Source organism: Labrus bergylta, chromosome 1 (assembly GCF_963930695.1).
Source record: "Labrus bergylta chromosome 1, fLabBer1.1, whole genome shotgun sequence".
NCBI classification, from domain to species: domain Eukaryota; kingdom Metazoa; phylum Chordata; class Actinopteri; order Labriformes; family Labridae; genus Labrus; species Labrus bergylta.
In genome coordinates this window covers 10649106-10674767 of record NC_089195.1, presented here as the reverse complement: position 1 = coordinate 10674767, position 25662 = coordinate 10649106, and the positions used below count along the sequence as shown (strand labels likewise).

The 25662-nt window shown below is 41.3% G+C and overlaps 3 protein-coding genes across 5 annotated transcripts in view; 2 read left to right on the top strand and 1 right to left on the bottom strand.

Annotated features, from left to right (window-relative positions):
• The first annotated feature begins 180 nt into the window (after window positions 1–180).
• On the top strand, window positions 181–5220 carry LOC109998443 (pannexin-1-like). The gene is made up of 5 exons (XM_020653288.3): window positions 181–570; window positions 1945–2066; window positions 2387–2586; window positions 3561–4062; window positions 4172–5220. Exons 1-5 carry the CDS (start codon window positions 390–392, stop codon window positions 4319–4321), a joined length of 1155 nt encoding a protein of 384 aa, XP_020508944.2. The 5' UTR covers window positions 181–389; the 3' UTR covers window positions 4322–5220.
• Window positions 5221–6173: 953 nt separating this feature from the next.
• On the top strand, window positions 6174–14177 carry LOC110005336 (nuclear distribution protein nudE homolog 1). The gene is made up of 9 exons (XM_020660703.3): window positions 6174–6317; window positions 6700–6824; window positions 6950–7103; window positions 7504–7652; window positions 7801–7937; window positions 10237–10413; window positions 10498–10583; window positions 10719–10873; window positions 12150–14177. The coding sequence occupies exons 2-9, from the start codon at window positions 6739–6741 to the stop codon at window positions 12241–12243; spliced, it is 1038 nt and encodes a 345-aa protein (XP_020516359.1). The 5' UTR covers window positions 6174–6317; window positions 6700–6738; the 3' UTR covers window positions 12244–14177.
• myh11a (myosin, heavy chain 11a, smooth muscle) overlaps window positions 14177–25662 on the bottom strand; it is a 26300-nt gene continuing 14814 nt past the window's right edge. For 2 of the 3 annotated variants that reach the window (XM_020653290.3, XM_065953565.1), the window contains 31 exons: window positions 25438–25556; window positions 25125–25277; window positions 24721–24894; window positions 24412–24585; window positions 24147–24261; window positions 23473–23666; window positions 23000–23121; window positions 22812–22881; window positions 22533–22693; window positions 22230–22338; window positions 21966–22097; window positions 21553–21759; window positions 21312–21449; window positions 21108–21231; window positions 20830–21001; window positions 20467–20679; window positions 20126–20270; window positions 19767–19973; window positions 19543–19647; window positions 19307–19459; window positions 18839–19087; window positions 18421–18633; window positions 18029–18241; window positions 17769–17930; window positions 17288–17416; window positions 17113–17201; window positions 16903–17026; window positions 16602–16810; window positions 16394–16502; window positions 16095–16267; window positions 14177–15241 (listed from right to left, as the gene is read on the bottom strand). In XM_020653290.3, the coding sequence (XP_020508946.2) occupies window positions 15112–15241; window positions 16095–16267; window positions 16394–16502; window positions 16602–16810; window positions 16903–17026; window positions 17113–17201; window positions 17288–17416; window positions 17769–17930; window positions 18029–18241; window positions 18421–18633; window positions 18839–19087; window positions 19307–19459; window positions 19543–19647; window positions 19767–19973; window positions 20126–20270; window positions 20467–20679; window positions 20830–21001; window positions 21108–21231; window positions 21312–21449; window positions 21553–21759; window positions 21966–22097; window positions 22230–22338; window positions 22533–22693; window positions 22812–22881; window positions 23000–23121; window positions 23473–23666; window positions 24147–24261; window positions 24412–24585; window positions 24721–24894; window positions 25125–25277; window positions 25438–25556 (4787 nt within the window). In that variant the 3' untranslated portion in view covers window positions 14177–15111. Of the gene's footprint in view, window positions 15242–15699; window positions 15733–16094; window positions 16268–16393; window positions 16503–16601; window positions 16811–16902; window positions 17027–17112; window positions 17202–17287; window positions 17417–17768; window positions 17931–18028; window positions 18242–18420; window positions 18634–18838; window positions 19088–19306; window positions 19460–19542; window positions 19648–19766; window positions 19974–20125; window positions 20271–20466; window positions 20680–20829; window positions 21002–21107; window positions 21232–21311; window positions 21450–21552; window positions 21760–21965; window positions 22098–22229; window positions 22339–22532; window positions 22694–22811; window positions 22882–22999; window positions 23122–23472; window positions 23667–24146; window positions 24262–24411; window positions 24586–24720; window positions 24895–25124; window positions 25278–25437; window positions 25557–25662 lie in introns of all 3 variants that reach the window. The other variant, XM_065953572.1, reaches the window with a different exon arrangement.

Genomic DNA, 25662 nt, shown 5'->3' with positions numbered 1-25662 from the left:
CCTACCAACATCAAAAACTCTCTTCCTAACTTTTTCATATTTGATGAGAAAAAAAAATCCCTACAATTTAACAGGTTGAATACATAGACTGTAAATATTGTTTTAATATGTTTTGACTTGGCCTACAGTCAGGTAGCGTCCTCTGGTGGCTGTGATGTCGGGGGTACAGTAACGGGACAGCAGGTTGAACCATCAGTCCCAGTCAGGCTCTGGTGGGTTGTCTATAACAGCTCAGCGTTTCACAACCTATTCTCACTGGAGAAGTGCTTAATGAATTAAAACCACAGAAGCTTAATTAGATAATTTAAAAAAATATAGTTCGATTTTATTTTATTGTCCAGAGACTTTATATTCTATCAATTAGACAAGCCCGCTTTTTGTTTCCAGTCATGGCGATTGCCCATGTAGCTACCGAGTACGTTTTTTCCGACTTTTTGTTGAAGGACCCCACGGAGGAGAAGTACAAAGGGATGCGTCTGGAGCTGGCGGTGGACAAAATAGTGACGTTTCTCGCCGTGGGGTTGCCTTTGTTCCTCATCTCGCTCGCTTTTGCTCAAGAGGTGTCAGTTGGTGAGTAATTGAATTATTGCGACTTTATCATCTGATGCTATAATTTTAATCATCAATGTAGAATAATGCATTGACCAGGCTTCTTGCTGCAACCCATTTGTTTTAATCATCACAATTACACGTGGTGAAGCAATGTGAAAACCATGAATAGGTGAACCTGAAGAATAAATGACGAGACGGGTGCGATTACTGAAGAAGGTGTGGTTCAAGTCTCCACCCTTCTGGCGCTCTGACGCCCCGACGCATCATGCTCTCACACTGCTGCTGATGGTGATTGTGGTAATTGTTATGGTAACATTTTTTTTTTAAACTGAGCTCATGTAATCAAGCCTTTTTTTTTTTAGTTGGTACCACATGGACTCAAGTCACTGTTAACACGAAACAGACATTATATATTCATGTCTATTCGGAAAAACAAGATATCTACAGCACCATCAGCAGCTACAGCTACATAATCTTATTAGATCATAAAGCCCCCCGTCTGTTGTGGTTAGCATTATCTGCAAGTATGTCTATTGATGGATCCAATACACAGCGAACCTGGACACACTGTTTACTGTGCAGCTGCATGACTTAAAGACTAAACAAGTAGCCATTATTTTTGATAATCACAAGAATGCTATGGAAATACCGGTCCAATAGAAACTAAGCAGATCAATATATCCATTTGCACCTGTGTGAATGCTTTATATGTGAAACCATTGACTTCTTTAAATTATAGCGTTTTTTATTAATACAAAAACATGATGAAATCTATCAATCTTTATTTGTATAACTCTTATTTACTCTTTATTTGTATAGTTGAACTCAGCTAAATTAAATTGTATCACTGTAACATTGTAACTTCCCTAATAAAGTTATTCCGGAAGGGGTTAACAATAATCTACATGTTGCTTGTAATGTTTTTTTTTCTATTGCTTGCAATTTATTTACGTAAATTGTGCTGGTCAGTTTAGAGAATAGGCTTTCCCACATTGTGTCAGACCATTGCTAATTGCTCCAACACAAACTGAAGTTTGATTTCCTTTATGTAGCATTTACTTTACAGCTACTTACTGATGTGTTTATTGAGTTAAATGGTACTTTACATACAAAATTAAAATACTTTACTGAGACTGTGCCTATATCATTCTGTGTTATTAACATACCAGTCCTTGTGCTGCTTTAATTATCTATTGACTATCTGGGTCATTTGCTCATTTGCAAATTGTCCATGCCTGACTGAACATACACCCTATACACATATAGGGGAAGGCGTCCTGAAAACAGAGTGCAGAGCAGAGAGGGCTGACAGTTTTCAAAGTGTATGTTTCTGTTTGCTCAATCACTAAAACACCTGTGGGCACTGATTCATTATTTCCCTTTTTCAATCAGGTACTCAGATCAGCTGCTTCGCCCCCACCAACTTCTCTTGGAGACAGGCTGCATATGTGGATTCATTTTGTTGGGCAGCTGTACAGCAACAAGCTGACAGTTCACCACTATGGCTGCACAAGGTACACCTCCACCCCCACCCCCAACATTGCCTGGGAAGCCTCAGTGCTGACAGTGGAATTTCATGGGTTTGGGGTATTGGGAGTTTTTTCTTTTAAGACTTAATAAAGCGGGTTTATGACCAGTATGGTTTAATTAAGGAATGATCATAATAAGTCCATTGGTTTTCTTAATGAAGGGATCAAAGGACGTGGTGATTAACTGTTTGAATTCGCTATAAATTTGCATTGACCTACTGTGTATCAACTATAATCATGTCTGTGTTTTTAATTATTCCTTTGATCAACAAACTAGGTTTCCTCTAATCTGTTTCCTCCCTCAGTTCTTCCCATACATCCTGCTCTTACTGGCCATCCTCTTATACATCCCGGCCCTGCTCTGGCGTTTCACTGCAGCCCCGCACCTCTCCTCGGATCTTAACTTCATTATGGAGGAATTGGATCGCTTTTATAATCGTGCCATCAGACTAGCCAAGAATCTAGCATCCTTAGACAACAAAGATGCACCTGAGGACACCCAGAGGTAAGTACCCTTTTATCACCAGCCACCTGCAGGTCTAACCCATCTTGTTCGACAATTTGACTGGATGAAAAAAACATTTGTTCCGAAGAAATATGCGCTTTAATTAACTGTACTTTTCCTTTTTTTAAATTTGATTTTGTTGTCCTGTTGAAAATAGAAGGAATCACAACTGTGTACAATTTGTTTTTGATAGCATCAAGAACATCATATTAAATAGATTGTGCACAAAAACACAATGGAAATACAACATATTTGTACACACATTTTTGATGCCTAGCTCATGGGCACCTCGGCAGTGCTCAGTAAGTAAACTGGCACCTCTGCAGCTACCAGACTAATTTCCAGATTTGGTCCTCACCAGGACTTGAAACAGCGACCCTCCAGTTCCCAACCAAGTCCTTACAAACTGAGCTACGCCCGCACACTTGCTCAAATGCCACAAAAAGTTTGAATTGATCACAAAGTTTCAACCAGATGTCTTCTTCAGGTGATAATTTTTATCTGGTTAAAACATTGTGATCAATTCACAATTTTTGTGGCATTTGAGCAAGTGTGCGGGCCTATCTTCTTCTTATAATACATTCATAATACAAACATAGCCATTTGTAAGACTTGAGCAAGAGCTGTTTTCACAACACCTTATAAAATCAGAAAAATTCAAAACATGCTCTACATACAAAAACAATAACACAATTGGGCTTTAATTTAGATTATTTAAGATCACTAAGGTCAGTGAATGAGAGGCCTTTGTTTTGTGAAGCATTCGTCTGTCTGAGGTCAAATAATATCTCAGCACTGGTAAAGGGGAGTGTTTGGGTCACTTTTGAGCAGCAACGATTTGAGCAGATTTTTTTGAGCAGATCTTCCTGTTATTGCGAGCGACTGTACTTCTTGTTAATTTCTAACGGGATACTTTGGCTTTTGGATCCTTTTACACCTCATGCTAAATGCCCCTGTGCCTTTTTGTGCTGCAGCGCTTTGGACCTAACAGAGGGTTGCTTCAAATACCCTTTAGTGGAGCAGTATCTCAAGACCAAGCGCTTCTCCCACTGCCTGGTGGTCAAGTATCTAGTATGTCGGAGCCTGACTCTACTGATCCTGCTGCTGGCCTGCATCTATCTCGGCTACTACATCCGCCTGGCCTCTCTCACTGATGAGTTTCCATGTGACCTGCGTACAGGGGTGCTCAGGAATGACAGTATGGTGCCAGCCGCTGTGCAGTGTAAGCTTGTGGCGGTGGGTGTATTCCGGCTGCTCAGCTACATTAACCTGGGGGTGTATGTGCTTCTTGTTCCGCTGGTGGTGTATGCTGCTCTTGGACCAGCTCACCAGAGCTCTGGTTTTCTTCGGCCATACGAGCTACTGCCGGGCTTCAGTGCTCTGGGTGTTGTCACACCTGTTTACAACGACCTCAGTATCTATCTGCTGTTCCTGGAGGAGAACCTGAGCGAACTCAAGTCATTCAAGTGCCTGCAGGTGGGTCACAGCGAAAATATGCCGTCTGTCAAGTATATTGGTTACAAGGTGTCACTTAGTCTTCTGCTGTTTCTACTTTGAAAACTATGTTGCCTGTGTTTTTTCAAAGGTGCTCGAGTTGTTGCAAGAGGCTGGAGATGAGGGGTTTGACACCATGTGCCTCCTGCGGACTCTGGGTCAGGTGAAGACTGACGTGTTGGACAGTAAGAAGACGTGCTCACGCAAGAACAACAAAGGAACTACTAAAGCTGAAGAATAATCCCTCTGAGGTCAGGAGGAACCTTTTTGACTATGAAGCTGAAGTGAAACAAAGTCATTATGTGTCATATTAACCTTCAGTGTGTTTTATTTTACTCAAGATATCTCTGCCTCACTACTCATGAATGAATAGCTGGCCTGATGAGGATAAGTAGGCCTACTGTTATTGTGGAAAAGAAGAAATGGGATAGATGTACTGTAAGCACTTACCTTTGTCTGAATTTGTGTTGGCAGAACACAGGGGGATACTTAATTGCAGTTATATAGTTTGGCCAGTGAACCCTTTACCTCTCAGATGTTTAATTTTTGTGTGTGAAAACGTGACAAGTATATAGGCCTGAAGCGATATGCTGCTAACTCCTGACCTTTTATCCTTTTATTTATTTAAAAAAAAGATGAAAATCCTGTTTCTGTTTTTTTTCTGGACGGAATATATTGTTTTCCTCAGTATTCTAAATTACCACCCGCACTGAAACATCATTTTAGGTACAAGCCATGTTAAAATGAAACTGTTAATTCATTTTTCAGGTGTAAGAGTTTATTTTTTTGCCCTTTAAGAATGAGTGACGTTGAATTTTCTGAATATAGAATTGAGGTGTACTGAGAGTTGAGTCTAGGTAATAAAGACATAGTGATTGGAGCAAGTTTTTTCTACTTTCAATTTAGGAATGAAGCAGACAGGGATGGTTAGGGATGGCAAGAACCCCTAGAGCGACTTTGTCCAGATTTTCTGATTGTTTGTCTGTAAATGGCTTTTGAAAACCGCTGTTCACTGTTTATTCATGTCGATAGTTAAGAAGGCCATGGGTTTTCTGAACTGATGGAATGATAATGCGCTGCATTTTCTGACAAAGATGAATGAATATTCTTGAGGAGAATAAATTGTTTTTTTAAAGTATTTGAACCCTATGCATTTTATTATGGGGACTTTGATTTCCCTACTAATTAAAAAAAGAATGAGCTACTAATTACATGAAATCACACACACACACACACACACACACACACACACACACACACACACACACACACACACACACACACGTATTTCTCCCTCCTGCTCCACTAGGGCCTATAGTCGACTTCGGCTTTTATCTAATCATCATTTTTAATCATGTATCGACCACACGTAAGTTATTGTACAGATACTTAAACTCTATGTCAATCTACTGCGATAAAAAAAAAAGAAATCGAAAAAAATGTCCTTCATAAAATGTAACCTAAAAAGTTCATACTTAATTGATTATGAATTGAGCTAAGCTATGGTCTATGTACACTTTTGTCGCAGTGCAGTAGGCTATGAGATAGTAGCATATTTCTATCTTCTTTATCGTGGGCACTTTTGTGTAAATTAGTCTCGGACTATGGAGGACGAGATCTGACAGAAGTATAAATAAATAAATGTAGAAATAAATTTAAGACATTTAATTATTTATGTCCCATTTATTTACCAGTTTTTATTTATTTATTCACGCATTTAATTATTTATTTATTTATTTATTCATTCTTTTATTTATTTATTCCAGTATTTATTTATACATTTATTTATTTATTAATTTATTTATACTTCTGTCAGATCTCGTCCTCCATATCGGACGGGCTTTCAAATGGCTCACAATATGATCATAACAAAACTTCCTCGGAGACTTACCAATAATAAATGCAAGACAACAACTGCAGTGAAAATGGTCACTTAAATAAAAGAAGATAGAAGTGGTTGGCTCGGTTGTTGGGGGTCCTCCTTCAGAGGCTTTAAGTTTTTTGAGGGTTGTGATTGGACAATATTTTAAAAGCGTCATCTCCTCTCGTCCAATTGCGATCGAGAATCGCAGGCTCGTTTGGATTTGGATTGGGTCAAACCCTTCCTGAGGTGAACGTAACCACAGATTAGGTTCAGCATTACCATACGTCGGCTGTTGCTCAAATTTAGAAACAATTGTCGTACCTACAAACACTCACATCTCTAAGGAATGTTTTAATCATTTATTTTTAAGCAGGTGAGTTTGTGTGTTTTCTGTTTTGCACAGTGTGTGGAGGAGATAACAGAATGTGGCCAAGTCGCTTAGCCAGCTAGCTCTACTAGCTTAGCTCAAAGGCTAAGCCATTGTATACACTTTTCTGACACCGCTTGAAAAGTAACACACGCGTCAATTTTCAAATTATTTTTCTTTTACCGGATGAAAATAAATGAAAGCACAAGTATATGTTGGTAAATCACATGTCAGATATTGACAACTCGTATTATGGACAATGCGCAGTGGACTAACGCTAGCTGACCTAGTTAGCATTCAAAGACCTTAGTTTTGATGGGAAGTTTGCCTGTTTACTCCTGGCAGATCAGGACAGGGTTTAAAGCTATGCTGTGTTTCATTTTTGCAGTTAGACCCCCCCCCCCCCCCATCCTTAATAGTTGCAGACATGGTTGAACCAGCAACACGCATGTTTGCATCATTAGAAGAAGAGCTGGGCTTCTGGAAGGAGCAGGCAGAGAGACATCATCAAAGGTAACATTGTGCATAACTACTCTTATCGGCATCCATTGGTACATACTGTATAGTGGCAACTATGATAACAACCACAGCTTTGCACATGGTGAACAACGTGGGCTGTAATGTTGTTTTGTCCTCAGGGCTGAAGAGGCTCAGGAGGAGCTGCAGGAGTTTCAGCAAATGAGTCGAGACTACGAAGCAGAACTGGAAACCGAGCTGAAGCAGTGTGAAAGTCGAAACAAAGAGCTGCTTTTAGACAACAACAGACTCCGCATAGAACTGGAGAGCATAAAGGTAGAGCACCTTGAATATAAATGGACCCCTGCCCCCACAGAACAGGACGAGATCTGGTGCTCCAGTTAGTTGCTGTTCCCTCAGTCAGACTCAAACAAACACACACTGCCTTAAACCAACCCAAACTCACAAGAATGCCACATGGAAAATTTCGACCTAGCTATGAGGCAGCTGACTTCTATTTTTGTTCAGCAGTCCATGGGGAAAAGAACATTAATAGAGGAGGTGTATGCAGCATTGTGTTATAAACCCCTGATTGCTTGAAGGTTGTTTGTGATGAGAAGGAGAAATAATCAAAAATGACACATCGTTTTGTTTAAATGTTGTGGAGGGTTAGTTGATACAAAGATGTAAAGCTGCCATTGTAAATGTTGAATTTGATCTCTGTGTGCTGTTTTAGGAGAAATTTGAGGCTCAGCATTCGGATGCTTTCAGACACATCACCACGTTAGAGGAAGATCTGGCACAAACTAAAGCAGTGAGAGATCACCTGCAGAAATACATCAGAGAGCTGGAGCAATCCAATGATGACCTGGAAAGGACCAAAAGGTCAGTGTCTTAGAGGTCTTATGTAATTATCTCATTGGCTGCATCATGCAATGACAAACTAACTGTCTAACTCTGACTTTAGCACACATAGACACACAAAGTCGCTCGGATACTAAACTTTTACCGTCTGATGCTCTTCTTGTCCCAGGGCTACCATCATGTCACTGGAGGACTTTGAGCAGCGGATGAACCACGTCATTGAGAGAAATGCCTTCCTGGAGAGTGAATTGGATGAGAAAGAGAACCTGCTGGAGTCTGTTCAGAGGCTCAAGGATGAAGCCAGAGGTGAACACACAAACACACACAGACTATAGCTTCTCAAGTTTTTAATAATTTCTGATTGAAGCTTGGTTTTTAATACCTATTCATCCAGTTTCTAGTATTTTTTTATTGCTAATGTAAAGGGGGATTTTAAGGGCTGTAACTGAGTTAATTTAATGCTAATCAAATATACCAACAAACTTTTGACTTTGTTTTCCCGTCCTTCCAGACTCGTTGTGTTTTTGTCTAATGGTAGATGAATCTACTCAGAGGGTTAAACCTTACTAAAGTGTAGTTATTCATCACAGCTACTATCAGATTTGCTTGTATTGTCAATACCAGAGCCCTACGGGGTATACTGCATATGTTTTCAACATACCAAGTGTAGCTTTTGGTTGCCTGGCTTCAATAGACCGAACAAACAAGATCAAACTGAATACTCACACGAGGCTGGTTATCAACCTGATCAATGAACTCAGGAGTTGTATGAGGGCATTCACATGGTAGGGTTGGTTTCAACTTCAAATAACCTTTAAGGATCACAAATGAGTCTGCTGACAGGAGATTGTCATATTTTACAAACTCAGAGAAAACTATATCCTTATACAGACTGCAGTTTTACGCACCTGTATCGATATGCATTCCATCTGATAGTTGCTGAGGCGTTATGGGGGGACCATGTGATCTCCTCTCTATACTGTTACAGCACTGTAGCTGCACTGCAGCAACACATTTAGGGAGATTTATCCCTGACTGTGAATGTGAAAATGAATTTGTGTATTACTTTACAATCATTAGTGCACAAAAGATCTGAGTGTAAGAACTCCAGACTCTTTCATGAAATCAAAGTGTTTACAGGTCTCTCTCCTTTCCCCCCTCTCAACAGTAGCTCACAGACCTCTGATTGGTCAGTTGTATCTAAAAGTCATCCAATGGTAGCTGAGCTGTAGATTTTAAATTTAGAGTGTGACATTGACGGTAGAGCCAGTCAATGACGAGACAAGTCAGACCTTTTTTGCCTCTTCCCTTTCCTGCGTCTCCTAAACCAAAACAGCAGTTTAACACCTAACTAGGCCAGGCTAGATGAGATGAGATTCAACTTTATTGTCATTACACATATACAAGTATAGAGTAACGAAATGAGGTTTGGCATCTCACCAGAAGTGCAAATAAGCAGAAAGTGCAAAAGTCTGTGCTATGTACAGTAATTCTGTGCTATGTACAGTAATTGCAAAATTTACAGATGTAGACAAAAAAAAGTTAATTATGAGGTATATCTGGATGGCTGGATTAATGGGATGCTATAAATATAAATAAATGCTATAAATAAGTAATGCTACAAAATAAGTGTGTTCTTAGGATTATAATATACAGATTAAGATGCAGTGAGCATGTTATACAAGTTTACAGATAATTTAAAGAATATGAACATACTATAATACAATAATACAGATGGATGAGAGATGTGTGTGTGTGACCAGGAGGAGTGGTGGGGGGATGATGGGTGTGAGGTGATATGGAGGGGAAAGGGGGGTCAGCAGGGTGCGGAGAGAGAGAGGGAGAGAGAGAGAGAGACAGAGTTCAGAGTTCGGGGGGTAGAGTTCAGTAGAGAAACAGCTCTGGGGAAAAAGCTGTTCCTCAGTCTGCTGGTTCTGGTCCGGAGGCTTCTGAAGCGCCTGCCGGAGGGCAGGAGGGTAAACAGTCTGTGGGCAGGGTGGGAGGAGTCTTTAAGGATGCCATGAGCTCGCCGCAGACAGCGTGTTCTTTGGACATCCTCAATGGCAGGAAGTGGACACCTTGTGATGCGCTGGGCGGTTTTTACCACCCGCTGTAGCGCCTTACGGTCTGCGACAGAGCAGTTTCCATACCAGATAAGGGGGAAACAATACAATCATAACATCTACAGTGTGTATTTTTTAAGGACATATACTTTTGTATTTTGAGTTGAAACAGTTTCTCACATAAAGAAACTGGGTAAACTGGAATTAATATCGTTAGCTTTATGCTAGTGTCATGTATTTTTAAATTCTGGTATTGTGACAAACCTATGGACCAATTTCCTCTGTACATTATGTGTATGCTGGCAGTCTGCTTGCGTTGTGTTACAAGTTTAGTTGTTTCGAGGAAAATGTTTTCACTGCTAAAGGATTGTTTACTTTGAATGTATGTATGCACTTCACTTCAAAGCTGTCTTGACTTCATGGATTCCCCTTTTCTCAGTAGTTTAATGTCACTCCATTTTCTTTTTAAAAAATACATACAATGATTTTTTTGTCATTACAAAAAGCTGACATGTAGTATACCTGTGTTTTGTTTTTGTCAGATCTTCGGCAGGAGCTGGCTGTACGCCACAAGGAAAGACGGCCGTCCAGCAGCCTGGGCAAAGACACAGATCGATTAGATCTAACATGCCCCTCAGCTGCTAACTCATCCATCCCCGTCACACCCTCCAAACCCATCAGCTCGTTTGCCACGCCCCCTGCTTCCAGTATCAGACGAGGTAAAACTTTGACGATGGTGATATTAACTATGCCTCAACATACTATATAAAAGTGTTTGGCTGCTAACATCTGTTGTGTTTAAGGTGATGGATTAGCTGGGACTCCTCTTACTACGTCTGCTAGAATATCTGCACTCAACATCGTTGGGGAGCTGCTAAGAAAAGTTGGAGTAAGAGTTTTCAAATGATATCTGTACAGTTCCCATTGAAGACAAAGTTTACAGATGACTGTGCTTTCACTGCTGCACATTTGGATTTTCCATGTAAGACCTGATTGATTTTTCTTTTTTCTTTTGGCTCAACAGAATCTGGAGTCAAAGTTGGCGTCCTGTAGAGACTTTGTATATGACACTTCAGTCAGCAGACCAGCACTCCCAGCAGCCACAGGTAGTCCGTCTTGTATAGAAGGAGGCGCTGACAACCACGCTACCAGCATGAGCCCCCCTCCTCAATTTGACAGGTGAGGGGAAAAAAAACTGCTGTGGTTTTCTTTATTCCTTATAGTTACTGAATGTTTGAACTCATGAGGTTTTAATGGCGCAGCATTTCTAACTGTTTGCAACTAGGAGTCCATTCAACTGGGAGTCCATTAGATTCAGAATCTATTTTCGATTCTGGATTCATGATCCAAAGTCTATTTTTGAATGAGTACATACTTCAGGATCTAATCCAGTTATCTGTGAGACTGGCTGAATTTCTTGCTGCTCTATTTGGCATTCTACTGAGTTAAAGAGCTAGCCTTAGCATGTAGCAGGGAGTGACTGTTTAGCCAAAAAATAAATAAATACATTTTTGAAAGTTATGACTCTATTTAAAGGTTCTATATGTAACGTTTTTATCGCCCATTAATAAGCGAACGGTTAACTGATGTGAAAAAGTAAATGTTCACTGTCTGTCTTTGTTGCCTGTAAAAAAATTTCCCCGGGTCGTATTTTCCGCGAAAGCTCCAGGAAGTGACATTTTATGCGCATTCTCAACGTCCTCCTCAATCCGCTTACAGAGATCAACAGTACAAACGTATCACACACTCCTGCTCTCAGCCAGTGCCTGCAGAGACTGTCGTTTGTAGGATGGAGAATGAATACAGACACACAGACTCCTTCACAGACTCTCACATGTGTATGACCACTTACCTCCTCTGTAAACATTATGTCGGTAAATATCCAGTGTTTCATGGCCGATGATGATGCTCGTTTGTGTACGTACGAGCACGTATGACGAGCACACGAGCGAGAGCGAGCAACAGGTTACTGGTGCAGTTCGCCAAACGGCCTGCAGTGTCACTACAAACGCAGTATTTTTGAACGTTACATATAGCCCCTTTAAAATCTCAAGATAAGAATCTAAATTTTTTTCATAAATGAAATTTTTACCCACCTGTTTGCAAATGAAACAACAAGTACAAAGTTATGAAACTACACTAACTTGGAATGAATTATCATATGATATGTTGAGCAACATTTGAACAGAATGTTAATGTTTGATTCATGAACATCCAGCACTTTACAAACATGCTGTTACTTCATGAAATGAGGAAGTTGGCAAGGGGAATGGGAAACAGAAATCTGCTCTTTCAACTTGAGCATTGTTCTTATTGTTACTTACTTTATTTCATATTTAATGTAATATTTTAGATGTTTAGTCTATTAGTAAGGACCATAGTAAGTTACTAGTAAAAGCTTTATTTGAATCTCTGGTCTGCTCATGAGTTACAGTGCTCCCTTTTTGTCTTACAGTTTAGTGAAGCGGTTAGAGTTCGGACCCGCTCCCCCGAGAGGAGTCTCCCAAGGTGCCCAGTCTCCACAGGGAGGGGTCAAGATCCTGCTATGAGAGTAAAAGAAAGGCATCCATGATGCCAACCTCCTGTCCACTCTCCCTCCTTAATAAACTACAGCAGTGGGACTTCAAACTGTGCTGTCTTCCCGTGTCGCTACATGTCCTGCTGAACTCTTTGAACGAGAACGCCTCTCTCTCTCTCTCTGTCCATGCCCCACTTAATTAGCACATGGAATTCTGCCGCCTTAGGCTATTATCACACCATATCCATCATATGAAGCAGCACTTCAGCGTCTGTAATATCAAGGAATGAAGAGCGTACTGATCACACATTATCCTCTGCTGTGTCTGTTGCACTGTGGTGGGTAGCTTCTTAAAAAATGTTACTCAACTTCTGTATCTACTGATTTGCATTTTTGGGTGGATCAAGTCCATCAGGGATCTTAAAGCATGGCCCCTCCGACATAATGTCTTCTTGCAATCTTCCATTTATCATAAGATGGGGACCTCATATAGAACCAGTGATATGACAGCATCCTATTAAGACGCTGATAAAGGGACCAAAAGGTTGGATAATACAAAATGTGATATGAAGAAAGTCTGAACCAAAGGTTTGATGGATGGAAACTGATCAACCGTGATGGTAATGGGTTTGTTTTTTTCCCACTCATTTTGTGGCTCTTAAACATGAAAACTTAATTAAGTGTTTTGAAACATTTAACTTTGGGCTTTAATAATGTAGCACAGAACTACACTGGGAGTGCGTTAGAAATAGTTGGTTAAAAAACACGGTACACTTTTCCAACCTATGCCCCCAACATTTTTGGCTTGAAAGACTCCACTGCTCTTTGCTCTTCAGTGAGAGCAAATGAGTGGATGCCAGGAACTGGTGATAGTATTTTAGCCTTCGCTGCCTTCACCATTGGTATACCTCTTTAGCTTGTAGATTCTGCTTTGCGGTAGTGATTTGAATAAATTAAATGGGGCATCTATTCCTCCTGCTGCCAAACGTCTGGAAATTATGGACTGTCTATTTCTTTCAAGCTGGTTTGATATCGCAGCTATCCAGTTTGATCCTGGTCCTTTCTTTAACACCTTCCTTCTGCCATTAAACAGACGTCTTGTTTCTGCAGACGAACAATGCTTGTAAATGTCAACATTGGGAATAGAATACGTTTTGTGCCTCGGAGAATTGAATTGATAATTTGTTATCCTGTTAATTTTATGAGCTCATGTTACTAGTAACTTTTCTACAGGTTGTATCTGACTGAAGATGTTGGATTGTTACATGTTCGCTACTGAATGTAGAGTAATAATTTTACAAGTGTGAGATCTCCTGACTGCTGCAGGGGGGTTGTGTGTGTTGGAGGGATGGGAGCTAGACAAAGCAATAATAGATTTTATCAAAGTCGTTGAAGATAAGCACAGTACAAAGTATATTTGTGTAGGCATAGAACTGATATCAGATATCCTGTCCTGCCTTTTTAGAGACAGGTTTTTGAATGGGGGAATAAGGGTCAATTAAAGTGACTATTGAGTGTTTCCCTGAAATGTTTTCTGGTTAATCCATCACTGTCACTACTGCCGTGCAGCAGTTTATTTCACAAATGTTACAGTGCAAATATCAAATCTAAACAGCAGTCATCACCGTATACTTCAAGTGTAGCCTATTTGTAGGAATTAACTTGTGGTTCATACGTTTTAGGAATAGAGTTCCTGCTTTTTTGTTGTTGTTTGACGTTCAATAACTGACGAGTTAACCGAAATAGTTATCCACAAACACTGTGTACTGGGTGTAAGTTTGCATCACTTTTGCAACTGCTTCTGTATATGGACTTCAAACTGTATGTGCCTGAGATAACCAACATTTCTCCGACTGTTTTTTTCTATTGACTGAACAGGTGATGGTAAAGTTTTGTTGTGATGATTCCAATTTGCTCTCTGCAGTTACTGACAAGGACAGAAACAATAAAAAGGAATATATATGTGTGCTTTTTTGACATCTTTATTTGTTGTGCAGGTGGTTCACAATAATAGAATAGGTGTTCTGTAAACATGAGTTGATTACATATTTAACGTCATCAAATAAGAATATTTTGGTCGAGGGTGTCTGGGGTAATGTTCAACATGTACAATAAACCTGGACTAAAGGGATGGGGGGGGAGGGGGTGCATCTGTGTCTGATAGGGATATCTGCCTTGTGATTTCATAATTCAGGCTAAATAAAGTCTCTAAAATAAAATATTCTTATATTTATGGGCTTGATTAAAAGCTATGAAAAACGCCTGAGCGCAAGAAAAGTGCAAGTATAAAACTGTGAGCCGAAAATGTTGAACAGCTAAATATTTGTTGGCATAAAAACAGCAGCACTGACCGAGTGGCAGATGGAGAACAGAAATATCCTTCTCATTCAATCTGTTCAACGACTTCAGCGCTGCTCTAAAACACTGACAGCAGTCACAGGCAACAGGACAACAGTCACTGACTCTAGTAACGTCCAAAGATTTACATGTTTCTTTTATAACTTCTTAAGTGACTTATTGAGGAGAAGACAGGCCATTCAGGCAATTTAGCGTGGTAATTAGAGGAGCCTTTAGTCACGTACAAAATATAACATAAAAATGGATCAGTCATTCAGTGCAGTACAAAACAGTGTAAGTTAAAACATAAGACAGCAAATCACACATGGGCAGAGCCAACAAAACAACTCCCCGTTTTGAAATCGAGGCCAGATTATTTAGTGCAGAGAAAAGGTGCTCTGAGTCAAGAAGATAGATCAGTACACTCTTGGAAATGGGAGACTGTAAATATATCTAAGAGATACGGAAGGCCTGGATAACATAACAGACTTTGAAGTGATTCTTTTTAATTGGAAGTCGTCGTCCTGGAAGGCTGTCCTGATTTTTGGTTGTATGACATCCTTTACTCAGCAGCCTTTGTTCCATTGAAGTCGATTTGGGAGTCAGTCTCCTCCTCTGAGGCATCCTCAACCACCCTTCGGCCTCCGCCGATACGCCGAGGTGTGCTGCCAAAGGAGGGCTCATTTCCACGCCTGAAATGCCACAAAGATGGACACAAGACTTAAAGAAAAATAAATCCACACAGCGAGAAGTTGTTGTGTAGCAGTTTCTGAGCATGTTAAGTTTTGTTTGAAAACCACTCGGGTGTTTATGAAAGACAGAATGTTCAGGTTATGCTTGGATTGCAGGTAAAAGCACGCTGCTTATCTTTGTAACTCATGTGACTCCTGGCTTAGGAGAATGAGTTTGGTTTATGGCAGTTAAACCAAGCACTGAGAAAAATACGGCCACCACTTTAAAATAGATTTAATGGACGGGTCTCTTGATACCGGATCATTTTGTGTTTTCTTCATTGTAGCTGATGAGCCGTATTTCTCTAAGTCAGGCTAAATGAAAGAAACTATAGCAGCAAGAGTGTGCACGGATGAATGCAAAGTCATGGTAAGTCAATAAGAAATGGTGAAGGGGTAACTTTTAGGCGCAGAGGTACCTGCTGTGTTACTCCTTGGGTTCAGGATTGCCTCTGGAAATAAAGATGGACACCGTTGTTTTGCTTGTGCTCATTAAGACCACTGTATTAAATGCTTAAAATAAGAGCTCAACAAAACCCTAAAGAGGACTATAATGACAATGTTCTCATTAGAATTCATATAGGCGATGTGAAAAGTTTGAGCGCTAATGAGGGCATTATAATGACAGTCATCTTCAGAGGTTTATAAACCTCTACATGTTCACACAGACATCCTCCACACAGTGACTATTCACCATTATGTGATTGATTTTACTGCAGTGTTTGTGTCTGGTGGTAGCACACTGAAACAAAGTTGAGACAAACAAAAACACTCCACCTCTCCAAAGAGAAAGACCCTTGTTTCCTTCTCCTACCTGAGTTTGCTCTTAAGAGAGGTGACCTCACGGCTCATGGTGTCGTTTGTCTCAGTGGCTTCATCCAGCTCCCGCTGCAGCTTCCTGCGGGCGGCTGTAGCACGCTGAGACTCCTCTTCTGACTCCTCCAGCTGCCTCTTCAGCTGCTTCATGCGGACATTCGCCTTCTCCGCCTGGTATGGGGGCAGAGTATTTAAATACAATTTTCAGATTACATTTAAGGTCATCCAAATCCCCTGTGACCAAGATTCCAAACATTGATCTTCTAATGCGTGCAGAAAAATATACAAAAATGTAACCTGGTCCTTGTACTGCTCTCCCTGCTTCCTTTCGTCTTCCACCTGCATTATCAGGTCCTTCAGCTTCTTGTCTTTCTGTCGCATACTCTTTGCAGCCGCCTGCTTCTCTCTAAAAAGGGACAAAAGATTTCAGGGAGGGTACACATAACTACAACTGGGTATAACTGGTGTCATTTAGTACAGAAAATCTCCTCCTATGTTGGCCAACCTGCTCTCCTGCTCCAGCTGCTCCTCCAGCTGTGCTACTTTAGCCTCCAAGCCAGAGATGGAAGACTTGAATTTGGACTTGACCTGGTTCTCCATTTCTTGGAGCTTGGCCTTCAGCTCCTTGTTCTGGCGTTCCATCTGCTGCCGAGCGCTCTCATTCTTCTGGGAGGTGGTGCGCTCTGTCTGCAGCTCGTTGTTCAGCTGATCCACCTGAAAAGAGGAGGCATAGACAGAGAGGAGTGAGGCCTCTGCACCCTTTTATCCATCAATAACTCAAGTGGCTGATGATGCTGTCTGGTCACCTGCTGTGTACTCTTCCTCAGTCGGTCATTGATGATCTCCATGTTGCCCTGTTCTTCCTCCAGCTCCTCCTCTAGCTGTGAGATCTTAGCTTCCAGGCGACGTTTCTCCTCCGCCAAGGCTGACCTGCAAGGAAGAGGCAGAGCAGAAAACAAATGTAGCCACCATGTTTGTTTACAGGCAAACTAAAACGGAATAGAATCTCCACCCACTTTCCAGAGGAGTTGCTGGCCAGCTCATCAGACAGCTCATCTCTCTCAGCCTCTGCCTGCTTACGTGCCCTCTCAGCTGCAGCCATATCCTGGAAACATATCAGAGATTACTCAGTTATTTCAAGCCTCTGCTTTAAATCAAATTGCTTGTCTTGTTAGGAATTAAACGTGATACCTCCTGTAGCTGCATGAGCTCAGCCTCCAGACTCTTGGACTTCTTTTCACTCTCCTTTGCGGTAGCCAGAACCTCCTCTCTGGCAGCGTGTGCGTCTTCCAACTCCCTCTGGAAGTCCTTCATCTGGGCCTGGTGGGAGGATAGAAAAATGATAGGCAAAGGCAGCAATAGAGAGAGCAAAGAGACCATCGCTGTCAGGCTGCAGTGATTTAAACAGGTATACTAACAGTGTTTAGGTAAGAGGCTACAGATGACTATTGATGCAGAGCTCCATGTAAACATATATACAGTATATCTGTATATATATATAGATGCTTAACTTTGTGCAAACTTTCATTATGCATTTGCAAGACACCATAAGCGTGTCATAAAAAATGGAAATAAGAAAAGCACAAAAATGTCTTAAGATGTAATTACACAATACTTAGAATTGGCCTGTTCTGAACCTACTTCTGCATTTCATCCATCTCTTCACTCTCACCTGAAGCTTGCGGAGTTGTTTGATGGCCTCATCTCGTCCCTTACTGGCCGTCTCCATCTGTCCCTCCAGATCTTTAATGTCTGTCTCCAGCTTCTTCTTGGCTCCTGCTGCCAGGGCTTTTTGCTTCCGTTCATCCTCCAACTCAGTCTCCAGCTCCCGAACCTGCGGTCAATAATCATCATTGCTTGCATTACTGATGCACCTGGTGTGATTTTCTCTGACATTGCATCAGATAGTATGATTCCGTTATATGTCATTACCTGCTTGACAAGCTGTCTCTTCTTCTCCTCTCCCATCTCATCTCTTCCCTGGAGGTCCCTCTCAAACTGGGCCTTCAGGGCCTGCATGTTGACTTCAAGACGGAGTTTAGCATCCTCAGCCGCCTGCAGCTCGTCCTCTAGCTCCTCCAGCTGGGTCTTCATCTCCTCCACCTGGGCCTCCAGGCCTCGCTTGGACTTCTCCAGCTCGTGGACCTGCCATCAATATTTTTTCTAAATTAACTACAATATTTTAGTGTAACTACCAAACAGGAATGAGACCAGTCCAACCATGCTCTTACTAATTAAAAATCCAGTAGTCAGTGGAGACCCTAAAGAATCATGTGTGTGGCACAATCAGTGACATTTTAATGAAATGATATTTCAGAACCCACATTTTTCCCCACATCATCCTTCGAGCTGATCAGGTCCTCCATCTCCATCCTGAGAGCCTTGTTAGCTCTTTCCAGCTCCTCTCTGGAGTCCTGGGCCTCATCTAGAGCTCTGGCCAGGGACAAAGCCTTGGTCTCCTTCTCTCTGGCCTCGGCTTCAGCTCGGTCTCTCTCATCTGCGTATTTACTGGAGATACTCTTCTCCTCAGCTAGCATCTGTTGACCAGAGAGGACAGGTCCATTTTTGGATGTAACGCCAGAGTAAATGTAAGTAGTAATGCAGCATAATACTTTTGAGGTAATAGTGATAAAAGTCATTTTACAGTTTGAGTGCGTTCATGTCAGTCTTTTGTTAAAATGTTTTAACTATGTATTGTTATGGCTTCTTGTGTTAGCAGCTTTATATCTTTATAATTTTGACCTGGTCAAACTTCTTCTGCTTCTTCTCCAGGTTTGACACAATCTGTCTCTGGCTGTCCAGGTCCATCAGCGTGTCCTCTAGCTCCTGCTGCAGACGGTTTTTGGTCTTCTCTAACTTGTCGTACGCTGAGGCCTTCTCCTCAAACTGGCCGTTTGCTGCCTCCAGATCTCTCTGCAGACGTTTCTTGCCTTCCTCCAGCAGCTCAATGTTTCCAGACATTTCCTCCAGCTTCTTCTTAGAGTCTGACAACTGCCAAACAGAAAAAATAATTTAAGAGAAAATACAGCTTCTGTTTGTTTAGAGTTTTTTTTCATCCTGTCATGCATACTGTATACTTGTTCTTCAGACCTCCCACTTACAGTTAAACCTCACTGTACTCTTTTTTTTCTTCCATTGTGTTTTCTTCTTGATTTCACTACCTATTCTAAATAACCCTTTGAATATTAAAGCCCTAGCTATGATTCTGACCTGAATGTTAAGGGTGGACACATGTCTCTCCACGTTCCTCTTGGCCTCCGTCTCCTCTTCAAGCTGCTCCTGCAAGCTATTCTTGTCATCTTCGGCTTGCCGCAGCTTTGCAGAGAACTGCAGTTTCTGACGCGTCTCTTCAGCCAGCAGTTCCTGTAAGCAGCACACCAGGTTAATCTATAACCAACACTGTGAGGTATACTTACAAATGATATTTGGATTAACAGTCCAGTTACCTGTGTGTCTTGGAGTTGGGAGGAAAGGCTGGACACATCTTTGCTCAGTTTGATGTTCTTTCCTTCTGCTTCATTCAAAAGGTTTGTCACACTCTCCAATTCAATCTTTAAGAAGACAAACACAAGATTAACGAGAAGCTTATATTCCTGCATATCAGTGTGGTAGCAAATGTTTTGCTCTTTATTTTGTATTTTGTAGAGTACTGATGGAACTACTCATTTACAGTGACTTTATTGCAGCGCTCTCCCAGCTCGGCCTTTTGCTTCTCGCTGTCATTGAAGCGTGACTGCAGATCTGCCATCTGACCTTCCAACTTCTTCCTCTTGTGCTCTCCATCTTGTTTGGCTTGAGCGAGTGAGCGCACCTCAATGGTTAGTTCTGATGTCTCTTTCTCCAGAGCTTGTTTAGCTTTTTCCAGATTTGACTTCACCTGAGTGGAAGAGAGAAAACTCAAGATTAGTATCCTACACATTTATAGGAAAAGCATTGCAGTTAACTTTTAGAAACAGCATCAAGATCAATAAAAAAAATCTAAATAACACCTCAGCATTAAGGGTAAAAACAAAACCAATGCAGGCCTACTCGTTTGGACTGCTCCAGCTGCTCTGTGAGCTCCTCAGTAGACTGGGTGTGTTTCTGTCTCATCTCCTGTATCTGAGCTTCATGGGTCCGGTTCTCGTCTTCGATGGCTCTCTTCAGCAGATTCACCTCTTGCTCACGTTTGGCCCTAGATCAATGGTTGACATGCATGTTTATCATATTCTACAAATACAACAAAGTTGGCACCTCTGTCTTCCACCTTGACTGTATGAAAGCCAGCACAACCAGGGGATATTTTTTTTTTAGAAGTGTGTCATTTCTCTTATATTCATATTGTCAATAAATCTATGGACTTTTTCATTTGTCAGTATTTCTTGACTGACCTTAGTTCCTGCTGTGTGGCAGTGGTGTCCAAAGTATCCTCTAGCTCAGACTTAAGAGCCTCTAACTCCTCCCCAAGGTCCCGTTTGATCTTCTCCGCCTTGTTCCTAGCCGCCCGCTCAGAGTCCAGGTCTTCCTGCAGGTCAGAGATGTGTCCCTCCAGCTCTCTGATCTTCTTCAGAGCGTTGTTCTTCTGAGCTGTCTCATCTTCTAACCTGAGAGGAAGAAGCAACAAGAAGGATATTTGAAAGCATGATAGAATGTTTTTTTAGGGTACAATTGTTGATTGATGGACTTGGTGATTTCAGGTGTATTCAATATCAAATCTGTAAATCAGGGCTATTTTTTGCAATTTGTCACTTCACCTTGCCAATGCGTTCTGTAACTCCTCCTCCTTCTTTGCTAGCTGGGCTTTGAGGTCAGCGATCTGGGCCTGCAGGTCGGCTATCTGCTCTTGCAGGTCACTGGATTCTGCTTCCAACTTACGCTTGGCCTTATCAAGCTCCTGTCGACCCTTCTCTTCCTTTTTCAAGCGGACTTAAAGTAAAGAGAGAGATAACAATTTGCATAAATATTTTTCTGAACTGAAAATATTGCATTTATTGCAGCTTTGATGCATGACAAATCCTTAAAAAGAGACTACCTTCTAGTTCAGAGATCATAGACTCATGTTTATTTTTCAGCTTGGTGAGGTTCTTTGACTTCTCTTCTTCCTCTGCAAGGTTTGTACTGAAGTCTGCAATCCGCTCCTCCATCAGCTTCCTCTCCTACAAAACACTGAACTGGTAAGCTATTTTCCACTATCTTATGATGGCCTCTTGGACTATGTTGGTTCTTTTTTTTTTACCTTGAGCAGCTTGTTGTTGTGGTCCTCCATCACCAGGATGTCATCCTCCAGCTTTTTGACCTTCCCCTCACAGGTGACCTTCTCCAGCTGTAGCTTTTGACGGGCATCTTCTTCCTCCTCCAGATGTTCTTCCAATTCCTTTTAGAAGAAAACTGTAGCTTCAGTCAATGCTGCTAATTCATCTCATTATCAAAACTTACAGAGCTGAGCATAGAAAACAGCAATGAACAGATATGCAGACCTGCATTTGCTGTTGCATTTTCTTCTTATCCAATAACAGCGTCTGAGCACGATCTTCCTCTTCATCCAGCCTCGCCTCCATCTCATGGAGAATCTCCTCCAACTCCTGTTTCTTAGCTGCAAGACGAACTCTCATCTCCTCAGCCTCGGCATACAGCTCTGTCTCTGCTTGAAGCTGCTCCTGCAGCGCGTTCCTCTCCTCCAAGACCTGAAGGAAACAGACAGGAGATCATCAGGCTCTGCTTTATTGTCTGCAGATTTGTGGTAGACCTTTTAAAGAAGTTTTCTTGAGGCTTTCAGTCCTGTGTTAAAAAAAATACTGGCAAGTGCTTCAAAAAAGATACCTGGACATAGTTTAACTGTAAGAGTAATGTAATCGGAGATGTCACAACTGCTTCAGATTTTGTTCCTTACCGATGTGTGTTTTAAGGTGATCTCCTTCAGTTCAGATTCAACCTTTAGAGCCACTTCTTTGGCCTTCGTCAGCTCTTCATCCTTCAGACTCATCTCCTCCTCCTGTCGGGTCACTTGCAGCAGAGGCTTGACCTGTGGATCAGAGGGATGGGAAACACCACATTGTTAGAACAATTTTGTAAAGTATTACATAATATGTTTACAAATGTTTTGTAAACAAATTCAAGGTTGAACATGTTTTACTATGCTGAAGGATTTACAAACCTTTGTGAAGAGCCTCCACCACTGCCAGTTCCTTAGTTTGAGGTAGGCAGCACAGTTCCTCTGGATCACTTTCATGGCTGTCAGTTGCTGTTGTCTCTTGGCAAATGCCCTTTAAATGTACAAAAGTGATACCAATGTACAATATTTAATATAAAGCAAAGAAAAATAACTTCTGAGAAAAACTTCTACACAGCAAACTGGGCTACTAATCTGCCTAAAAAGTGAGCTTTACGGAATGAAATGCGCCCCAAAATATGCCCAATAAAAGATGACATATGCCATGGAAGGTTTATATATTCATACTTTCTTGCCAAGAAGCCTCTAGCCTGGGCCTGGAAAGCAATGATGACCACTGTGATCTTCAGATCTCTTTCCTCCTCCAGCTGGGCCAGCACTCCTGTGCGAAAGAACACCTTGCTCTGTCCGATCCTGTACAGGTTGGGGTCCAAGTCTAGATGCTTGATCTAAATCGACAGGAGATCAGTTAAGAAAGGAGGCTTATGCAGGGGAAAAATATACAGACTTCATGTAAATGTCAATTTTCAATTATCATTGAGGATAATGATCAGCTCAGGTGTTTACCATGAGGCAACAGGCCTGTTTGCCATCCATGAAACCTTTGGGGATAGCGTTAGCAGCAAGGATCTCATAGCTATCAGACAGGACAGAGATAGAGAGATGTCATGCTTTTGTGGTGAGAAAGGTTCACAGAAACATAACAAAGTAGCTCAGACTTTATAAGGTAGTGGGTCACCTAAACATCTACTCACCGCTGGCGGAACTCCTGGAAAACTATTCTATTGGGAAATCCTTGTCTGCAGATTCTGATCCCCTCCAACACACCGTTACACCTCAGCTGCTCTAGGACCAGGTGAGCATCCAGCTTCCCTGCCTGAGGAGGACATGATTCTTTATATTATGGAAATACACATATTGTAAACCACTAAATACTAAGGAATTAATGCATTATGTTTTTCCCCGTTATTTAATTTATGTTATGTAGAATTGCATAGTCTAGATGATTTAAGCAAAATAAGAAGATGGGACTTTCTTTCACATTTTAAAAAACATACATCTAGAACTGAACAGGTGAACCCTTCAGAGTAACAGACAGCTGGTGACACTAAGTGCATCCTAGACTGTTTTTTATCATGTGGATTCTGACATGTCCCCCAATGTGTCCAACAGATCGCATCTTTTTCATTCGAGACACAAGTGTTGATGACTTTGCACTTTTCATTACCCTCTTCTCGTGGTTGGGGATGATGCATCTGACAAAGTTGGGCTGGGTGTTGTGCAGTGTGGTCATAAGTTTGGCCAGAGACTCTTTGTAGAGCTGTCCCACTGTGCGGAACATCCCCTTCTTGGTCTTCGAGCCGCTCGGCATGGAGCTGTCTGTCATCTTGGCTAAAGTGTCAAGACCCACCACTCTGTCAGCTGAAAAATACAACACATTATTGTATACCTATAGCAAGTTAACAGTTCGTAAGTGTACATACATTAATCTGATTGAACCATTTTGTTTCTATGGAAACAAGAGAATCTAGAGGAAAATCAGTGCGTTGTATCCAGCCTGATGATATCAATGTTCTCTGGTTTGATCTGCTGGATGGTTTTCTTTTTTTATACTCTTATAAGGAGTAATCAAACTCAGAAATGTTTAATTTCAACTCCAAAGTGAGATGTATACACCTTTCATTTGATCACCAAATACAGCGTTTCTATTCAATTTGAAAACATTATTAAAGGGTTAGTTATCAGAAACCAATATGTTGCATTGTCCCTGCGCTGAAACCCCTGATTTATTAATTTAACATGGTTGTAAATAACTGATCCTACTTTAAATAATTTAAATATGAATGTCACCCATTGTTTGTAAGCTATGATTGGTTAAACCAGAAATGTCAGATTTCTCACCATCTTTCCAGAGGTCTTGCACAAACTGGCTGGAGGAGTTGCTGAGCAGCGTTGTGACATTGTCATTCAGAGGGTCCATATTCTTTGTCAGCCAAGCTGTGGCATTATAGTCCACCTAGAAGCACAATAAAGCCAATGCTGTTTGATCTTCAATGAAACGTAGAGTTATACAATATTAAAGTGGTCATTACTGTAATGTTGTTTAATCATGTAACCCAAGAGACCATACTGTGCTTTTATATTAAACATGTTGCACCATACTTACCTTTCCAGCATAATGTAGAAGAGAAAACTCTGTCTTGTCTTTCAGCTGCTTAGGCTTAGCAAATTTCACATGGCTCCCTTGGGTGTTCATAAGTTTCTCCACAAAGGAGACATCTGTGGCTTTAGGGAACCAACACTCTTCATCCAGCAGGGCCAGGACGCCTGGAGGGTTGTTCTGCAGGAAATATGCAATGATAACAGATTCGACAATTTCATGAAATGCATAATAACAAATCCCAAAATATCCACACTGGGCAGGAGAATTGTGTATATAAATGACAATTTTCTTTTTTTCCTCAAAGCAACTCACAGGTCTCTCAATGAGCTCGATGCAGGGCTGCAGGTCCAGACCAAAGTCAATGAAGTTCCACTCGATGCCCTCCCTCTGGTACTCCTCCTGCTCCAGGATGAACATGGTGTGGTTGAAGAGCTGCTGAAGCTTCTCATTGGTGTAGTTTATACACAGCTGCTCAAATGAGTTGTCCTGCAACATGAAAAAAAACAACGAAAAATTACATACACGAGCAGAGATGTTTGTTAATCGTTTGTGTTTAATAAGCGTCATGATATAAAACAGTTTGTTCTAAAGAAGCTCTTTTTGATAAGTGTATTTAAATAACTAGATGATTTGGCACTGAATAATTAAAACTGATTGATTGACTGATTGATTCACTGAATTAGTTTCTGATTTATCAGTGATGAGCATGTCCATACCTCAAAGATTTCAAAGCCAGCAATGTCAAGTATTCCCAGGAAGGAAGCTCCCTGGCGTTTGGTCTTATCCAGGGCCTTGTTGACTCGGGCCAGGATCCAGCGGAACAGTCTCTCAAACACAGCTTTAGCCAAAGCTTCAATAGCAAAGTCAGCCTAATGAATAGAAACAAAGAACAAAGGAAACATCTGATAAGAGATCAGAATTACGTATTTTGTTTAAACCCAGTTAAGACATTTGGGAAGCGTTTCATTAAATGCACTATTTGTTTTACTTGTTCATATGTTTTTACACTCTGCGCTCTTCCTGTACTACCTGCTCTTTGGTCTGAGCCTTCTGCACCACCTCCCTGCCCACTTTGATACGAGGGGTGAGGATTGCACGGGTAAAGTCTGTCACGTTGATACCCTGTAGGTGACAGACCTTCTGAGCGGCTAAGGAGAGAGAGAGAGAGAGAGAAAAACATGTTGGTGCACTTCACACAAGCATGTTTATTTTAATTTGAATGTTTCTAATATTGAAAGGTTTTGGGTTTCTAAC